Below are 8,759 nucleotides of genomic sequence, written 5' to 3'. Positions count from 1 at the left end.
GTACATAATACATCAGCAAGTGGTGAGGGATTATGTAACAGGAAAGGCAAAAATATGAGGTAGTCTTGAGCTGCGTTTTGTGTGTTCACAGAACATGTGTAGCACCACAGGCTGAGCTGAGGCACGCCATCCAAGAAAATTTCACTGCCTAAAATCTTAAACAGCTGAAGTGTACACCAAGACATTATAATCAAACAAGATATTATAACCCATTTTATTACACTGAATATTAAAACATCACTTTTGAAATCAGTTACAGACTGTATACATTGTTAACATGTAGACGACAGAAGCAATTACAGAAGTGACTGAATGCAGAAGTGAATGCACTTTCAGAAGTCTCTGTGGAAACAGTGCTATTAATTTCTTCTCTATTGAGAAGCTTTTGTTTCATTATATATTTACCTGTCTTATTCCAATTTTAGTTAAGTAGTCTTCAAAATCATATTTGGGACATTATCTCCAGCTGAAATTTAATTTTTGAGTCAACAAATTGTCAGTACAGGCTTAGGCTTAATTAATTTTTGGATGCTTTTTCAGCATTTGTTTTTCATTCCACAGTTACATTAATGCTAGAAGAATATCCATCTGAAACACAACATAATCTGCTTCTAAATAAGATTTCCAATACAGAAAGATGCATTTTTTTCCAAGTGTGACATCAGAACATTAAAGTATACTGAAATTATATTCTGAGTATATATCAGGCTAGAGTAAAGGCATGCAAAAAATCCCGCAGTTTTTCAGCACTCCTAAGTCCACTTGGATCTACTCATTATAAAAACATACATTAATAATTTTGCTTGCTGTTAGCCTAAGTTAATATTCATCTTAGTAGTGAAACTCTGATTCCAATTATCAAAAAACAAATTATCCTGAGTTTCAGAATGTCGAACAAGCATGAAAAAGATTCAGGAAATAGCTACATAATTTGTTTTCTCTTTTTCAGAAACTATCTCTGCTCATACTTTAACACAGTTTTCCCTAAAAGTAAAGCACATAGTTAGCAAGTGATGTGTTTACTTCTGAACCTACTTCTGATAAAAGCTGTTTATTCCAGAATTTGAAGCAGAGATGGTGAACTCACTGCCTAAAGAACAGCAAATAAAAAAAGTGTCTTATTTTTCAAAGAAATTGACTGCCTGCTCCTGATTTCAAATTGAGCTGTGTATCCTGAAATATATTTGAAAATTATATTTATTTATTTATATAATTTATATATTTAAACAAACTTATAACTACCAATTACCGTATGTTTATTGATTACACTGAGTTTGGTCAGCACCAAATGTTTTTACTACAGGTGAAAGTTATTTTCAGACTCTGAATAGACAATGCAAATTCAATATTTCGTTATAAACAAGGAAAATATACTACAGCAAAAATGAATATTTCTAAGAGATACACATAATATGAAAACAATTGCTTTAGAAAGTACTGATTTTTAAAAATTAATTAAATTTTGATTTTACAAGGGCTCATAATCTTATCAATTTTTAAAATTATTTATTTATGTTGAAATGCAGTATTATAATCACGTTTCAGATATATAGCTTTAATAACATCTTCCTATTTTTCTATGACGAATTTACTCTGAGATATTCTAATTTTCTCCAAATCTTTATAAGTGAGAGGTCCTTTTGGCAATTCTAGCAAAGTGGTCTGTGTGTCAAGTATGCTCTCTTCTTCACCTTAAAAAAAAAAAAAAAAAAAAAAAAAAAAAAAAAAAAAAAAAAGTCAATTTCCTCAGCCTTACAGTTAGAAAGCAAAGGAAGGAAAAAAACCCCTTAAACTGATTTTGGTTGATTAAGAAACCATTCTTGTTTGGACCACAATAGCAAAATAGCAAGTCATAGCTCTGTATTTTACAAGCAAGCTGATGTCAATATAACAGCAAAGTTGCCTCTAAGGAATTTTGGACTGATGGGGTAATTAGGAATATGAGAAGAAAGTGGATCAGACATACACATAAAGGTGTACATAAGCTTTATAAAGTAAACCTGTACACAGAATCATAGCTGTACCAAAATTTGGCACAATTTTTCTTCTTGCCTCAGGAGGAGGCCTAAAAGGTGTCAGAATGTGGGTGGCACAGGACTTGAGAAAACATTAGTCAAAGCACACTGCTCACAAAAACGATTTGCTAAGACAGTAACCTAAACATGAAGCAATCAGGGGAAAGTTGTAGAGGGCAGAATTCTCTGAGTAAGGCTGAACATCTAGGATAGAGAATCCAAAAAACAAAGATACAGACTGAACATCATACATAGGTTGTGGTGGTCTGATTGTGATATACGAAGTGATAAAGATTAGGCAAATAATGCATTTGTTTTGGCTGATGCCATTTGGTGCAATGCCAACAATCTTGTTATCTACGCCTTAAGTCCCAGCTTCATGATTGTTACAGTAGTCGTTTGAACTGTATTTATGTGTGATATGTTGACTGAATATTGCAATGCAGTCAAGATTATGGTCATTCTATAAAGCAGGTCCAAGTACCAAAATCTGCAATTTTTATAGTACTACAGTGCCTGGGACCATCAGTAATATCCAGCACTGGTTACCACTCCCATGACATCAGTCAGTTGCATATAGCATCTGCTTAGGAGATAGCGAAAGCTCTTGCATGACAGAGAAGTAGATAGGCAAATCTCTGTGCCTGTCCCTCATATATACTAGAGCCCATTGCCCCATCACCATCCTCCTCACACTGCTCAGGACACAAGGACTCAGCTATCTAAATCTTAGAAAAGGAAGCCAGAGTTCCACTGCTTATTGGAGAAGTCCTGTGCAATTAAGGGCCGGCTATAAAATCCCTCCCCTCCTCTAATAATTTGTGTGAAAAACACCAGCAGTGTGTGCCTGGACTGGGAAGAAAAGCAAAACAGCAAGGCCAAGAACACAGATAGCAGGTCCATGACTGATTCTTTGTGTCCTCAGAGGTCCAGAAAACATAGTTTGAGGGCTGTTCTCTAACCCTGACATCCCCAAAAGATTAGGTTCTGATACATGGCCCTGGTAACTTGGGGCTTTACAACGGCACAAGCAGAATTCAAAACAGGTATTTCCCCCTATATGTTCACATTGGGTTTTAGTTAGCCCAAGCTATAAAGCAGGAAAAAACACCCTTCCAGTATTTCAGTGTGGAAGAATACTAAAATCATGAGATAATTTTTTGGACAAGTAGGCTAGAGACAGAAGAAAAAATTAACTGTAAGCAAGATGAGAGACAAAATGCCTAATGAAAGAGAATGAAACCTCTCAGGGTTACAAAACTATTCCAAATGATGAAGGGCAGCAGATGCGGACCTATGTGATCAAGGTAGTTCAGACACAAGGTTCACCATGCAGCACAGAAATGATTGCAGATAAGCTTAGGAGAGGGAACTGGCTATGAGGCTGATGATAGGTATACCTTGGAGGAAAGAGATCAGTTAAAGAAAGAAAGTAAAGGGAATGGTGTATACATTCAATATTACACCAGAGAGATGAAGCATGGCATGCACCAACAAATAGATAGATAAGCAGGGAAATGGTTGTGAAGGCGTGGGAGTGAACACAGGGATCAGTCAAGTACTGAGAATAAGCATTGAGACTGCAGGTCACTTGTGTCATAAAACCTTCTCTTCAACTACGTAATTTTAACCTTAAAATAAAAATGAACTCCTGAACCTGATGTCCAGACCAGATTCATTCAGGCTATTCCACTTCCTTTTAATCTAGTGCTGATATTGGTAATTAGTTTAATTTCCTTCTCTTACTTTCCTTTATCCTATCCTGTAAGTAGGATCTGTAGACCCAAATCTCTCATGTCTTTTTACAAAGCTAAACAAATTAATCACATTTTTTTCTCTTGCAAGGCAGCTTGTTATTCCCTAATAGTTTTAGCTCTTCAGTACAATTCTAGATTTCCTTTACAGAAGTGATCTAAATTACATGTAAATTCCCACAGTAGGTATTATTTTCCTACACCTTCCCGTCTGTACTCTACTTGTACTAAGGTTGTGAAATATGCATCCCTGGAGATATTCAAAAGCCTTTTGGACATTTTCCCAGGCAGTTGGCTATAGATGATCCCGCCTGAGCCGGGGGTTTGGACCAGACAACCTCCAGAGGTCCCTTCCAACCTCAGCCATGCTATGGTACTAGGAAACCTCATTTGATGTTTCTAGACTTCGCTCAACTCTCATTTTCATCCCACTATTGGATTATACCAATTTTGTGTTCATCTGCATTCAAGTTTTCCCTTTTTCTACCATTTCCACCTGGTGAGCTCTGGAGGTAGAAATCCCTATTAGTCCCTAGTTTCTTCCTTACCTTATCAAATAGAATCCTATTTTGTTGTCTCATTTCTCCAGATCATCAGTTCTTCTTGCACTACAGTTTATTTCTTCTCTGTTAATGAACATAATCAAGTTCGTCACCCAAAGATTTGATTAGTATAACCTACTCATAATTTCAAATATAAAACAAAAGAAGATCCAGATCAAATCTTGAGGAATATTGTTAATAACCCTGCTAAAGCCTAATCTTCCTTTTCAAACACAAAATTTGACCTAATTTATTTACACTAATGCTTACCTGTCTACTAATTTCCATGTCCTTCACACTACTTAATCTTTGTGTAATACCACACCAAATGCTTTCACAAGTTTATAATGGATCTACCACATTTCTTTTGGAGAAAAAAAAATCCTGGAAAAAACAGTTAGTTTGGCATATTCAATTTTATTTTCTATTTGGCTCCACAGGTTCTTTACTGCAGAACATTTTCACAAGCCTTGTATACTGCTGAAATTCTCTTAATGGATCTGAAGGGATGAGGATGACTTTTCCTGTTTGGAAAGCAATAGGATACCACATTGCCCCTCCCCAACCTATACAGGACCACAGGGTACACAGTAAACACATTACATACAAATCCTTAATTCCAGGTGCTAATGCTGCTCTGTATGTACTAATCTCCTTTTCAACACTTTGATTTCCAAGAACTATCCAGTGTTTCTTCCCTATGCTTAGCAGACCCTTCATATTAAAAACCAAAGAAGTTTATTTAATGCAGTTGAGGAAGCGTTCACAGGTATACATTCCTGCATCACCTAAACGTATTTGCACCTGCACACAGCAGAAACTACAGCACATTTTGTGTAATTAATCTACCATTATTTTCAATGAAGCATACAGAGTTAGGAAACCTAGGTGTTAGATCTGGAGGCTAAGCACCAAGAGCTGAGAGAGATTTTAATTTTCAACATGGTTGTGTCAGTACCAGACAAGACAACCAGCTTAGTTAACTAAGACAACTTGTGAAGTTGACAAGCCATGGCCCAGTGCTGTCTTCACTTACAGTCAACACTCACTGACCTGGTCTCCTTAACTAGGAATCAGGGTTAACACAAATACACCTCCATAAACCTCAATGGCCATCATTTAATCAGATACACAAGGAACAACCATGAGCCAAGACCCCACTTTCTGGGACTCACCTTTCTTCAGTCTTAGCAGGACACTGCAGTAAGATCATCAGCTGATGACTGTGTTTGGTCATGAAGGTGTAAGGACATGATTCATGTTTGTATAATTATATTTGTCTTATAATCCCTAACCCTTTCCCCAAAAAACAGTGGCATACAGAAGGAAATCACTAGATCTGTCATTTCTCCCAAATATGCAGTTCTTACATCAGCTGTATTTATAACCCTAGCATTCAAATTTTTTGAAATGAGAGGAGAAAATTACAGTCTTAACTGAAAAGAAATGCTGTAAAAGTACAGTGAGTACTCTTGACTAGCAAGACACCTGGTTTTAACAGAAGGAAAGAAAGAGACATAATATTTCTGTCAAAAAAATGCCCCAAAATACCTATTACAAGTTTTCTCCCAGCCATTTAAAAAACATAACAGGTTATCTGAAACTTGGTTCTACGTGAGAACAGGACAGACTTACATACCTTTGATCCTTTGCAACAGTGTCCCATAGCCCATATCATATTGATAGGAAAATACAAAGCTTAAGAGAAGTATAGGCAGTAAAACTGCTGGGTTCTTCCTTTTTATTGCTCTGTGCAAGAAAAGAAAAATATTATTTAGGAAATTCAGCACATCAGCGCTGTTACTTTAGGCTGACCTTGACTGTCTGGGATTTGTGTATCCTTCTAAAATCTCTAATCAAAGAACAAGTCTTGGTTTCCTCAGAAACATTTGTGTTCTGGTTGCCTTCCTTCTCAACCCAAGGGTACTTAAAAAAATGCATATAGTGATTTTTGGAATATATCTAACAAATATGGGATGATCTAACTCATGTAGCATGCACGTGCAATTACATATACCCAGCCACTTGCAACATGTAACAATGTAGATTCTGTGTTCATTCCCAAATACATCTGAGTCTACAGAGAATCCATAATGCATAAGGTGCATTTAGTCTTCACTTTGTACACAAAACCACAAGTATTTCCTGCATTCCCTCTAAACATGTTACAGCACAAGAAAAACATGTTATCAAACGAAAGTATTGTAGGGCAAGTTCTTCCCTGTGCAAAATAGCTTTATTAGCCAGGCTTCTTTTTCCCTTGGGTCAGTTGACTCAAATTTAAGTGAGTAGACTTCAGAATATGTCCACTTGTTCACTGCATTAAAAAAATCCAGATGGGGATATGCTACTCACTAATAGTTCATTAAATCCCAGTACAGACAAAAAAATAGCATGGGTTTTAAATATTCTCTCCTCTTCCACAAATAACTTTTATTTTACACTGGACTTTTGGTACTTCAGATATATAATTTTATTGTCAGCTCATGCCTCTGCTTTTAAATAAATCTGCAGTACAGACATAACCAAAACACATCCAGAAGCAGACAGAATTCAGAGTCCCTTTGTCATTTGATCAATCTCTGAGCAATTACTGGATAAAAATAACCATTTGTTGTAACACAAAAGAAAGTTCCAGCAAAATACATAATGTAATATATTTATATTTTCTGTTAGGGAATAAACTTCATACCCAGTTGTTAAAGTGTAGCAGAAAGTCAAAAAAAGTCCCAAAATACTTGAGAAATTCCTGTGTCCAAGCAATCAGCATGGCTGTTTGTCTCTCTCTCATCAGGTTCTGCAGTACTAGTTGCCTTTCCAGCTAAAGAACAGAGAGAGGTTAAACAAAATTAATTCATCCATTTATTTTAAAGATTGAGTCAATCCCTCAGTGGTCTGTAACTCCAAAACACTAACTAAGAAGGCAGTCTTTCATAGTTTTTGATTGAGAATGGTTTTCTTCGGTAATATCCCATACAAAAAAAAAGCATTTAGGTCAATTAGCAAATGCTTTTATGCAGAATCTTTCTAATGATGCTTCTCAAAGTCCAGACAACTAAAACAGTAGTGTTAGGTTTTGAGAGTTCCCCAAGTCTCAGCAGGACTCTCTGGATCAAGATTCTCTGACCTTCACATTTCCATGGCGATCCATAGAGTACCTGCTTTCCCAAATCATTCTGCCTAATTCTAATTTAATTGTGGTAATTTTAGAGTCAATCTTGACACCTCTTTGCCCTTTGAAGATTTCTCTTCCTCATGATGCACCATAAAGCTAATAACTCTTCTGCAACACCACAGCTACAAAAATAGAAAAACACTGTGAAGATAGCAGATCTTTTATAAATACTGGAATATATACCAAAAGTCCATAAGGAAATACTTCTGTAACTAAAATTAAAAACAATAATGCAAAAAGTACAATCTAGTCAACATATTCACGTGTCCAAGAGAACTTTCTATGATACAGAAGAAAAAAAAGCAGACTATTAGATATAATTATTTAATTACATGCCCCACCTAAACCTACTGGTGCATTTTCATTAAGTAAAGTAAATTCAGTATTTCTTAAAAGTTCCTCTCAACTGTACAGAAAACAAAAAAGAATTTCCTTCTTAGAGTGATGAAAAAAATAAGAATTGTGCCAAAACCAAGCAGTCTGAAACCAGAGTGGAGAAGTTAGTTAACACAACAAGAAGTCTGCTTCATCACAGTAATGTTTATAACTCCTCTCTTGGGGAAAAAACTGACTACCTGGGTTTGTACGTCAAGGCTAGCTAACCAAATTGGATGAAAAGTTCAGCAAGGTACAGGAAACAGAATACCAGCTGCCTGAAAAAGTGTATTCTAGGGAAGAAAGAATAAAGAGTGAATTCAGAAAGTTCTCTTCTAATGAATCCTTAAAAGTAATTAAATATGTCCTTTTCTCCTGCTTTCTAATTCAAGAATAATTTAAAGGATTTGTAATTACTTAAGGTTTCCACCCATTTATTCATCTCCATTACCATTGATTTAGCCTGAACAGAACAATTTCTGTTAAATTGTTACTAATTATTTTCTTCAGACTATGTTGATCTTGCTATCTGATTTACAAGTTTATTCAGTACCTAGATAGGTAGAAATAATTTTGAGACAGCATAATGAAAAAAGGACAGATCTAATTACATATAATTGTACACAGTAGGAAAAACAACATTCACTATAGTCTCACAGTACTATTTAATCTGTTTCTCTTTCCTCAAGACTTACATTGCAATTTTTGTTCTCACAAAAAATATCAACAGGCTTTACCTTTCTGATAGCCATAATTTTCAGATTGCTTTGTTTCGTTGTTTTTTTTTTTCTAGCTGAAGTAATAATATAATGGCTGACAAACCACTTAATAAAATATCAAAATAATTATATTTTATCTTAGTCCAACAAGACAGTTGGAAATTTTAAAATAAACAAGT

At 35.5% G+C, this 8,759-nt stretch overlaps 1 protein-coding gene across 1 annotated transcript; it reads right to left on the bottom strand.

Moving 5' to 3' along the window:
* Positions 1-1,569: 1,569 nt before the first annotated feature.
* On the bottom strand, positions 1,570-7,486 carry PLGRKT (plasminogen receptor with a C-terminal lysine). The gene is given in 5 exon segments (XM_039567581.1): positions 1,570-1,691; positions 5,951-6,060; positions 7,004-7,024; positions 7,026-7,132; positions 7,439-7,486. Coding segments are annotated over 5 exon segments (408 nt in total).
* Positions 7,487-8,759: the final 1,273 nt, after the last annotated feature.

The sequence above is a fragment of the Corvus cornix genome, chromosome Z (assembly GCF_000738735.6).
Source record: "Corvus cornix cornix isolate S_Up_H32 chromosome Z, ASM73873v5, whole genome shotgun sequence".
Lineage (NCBI taxonomy): Eukaryota > Metazoa > Chordata > Aves > Passeriformes > Corvidae > Corvus > Corvus cornix.
This window is presented reverse-complemented; position numbering and strand designations above follow the sequence as displayed.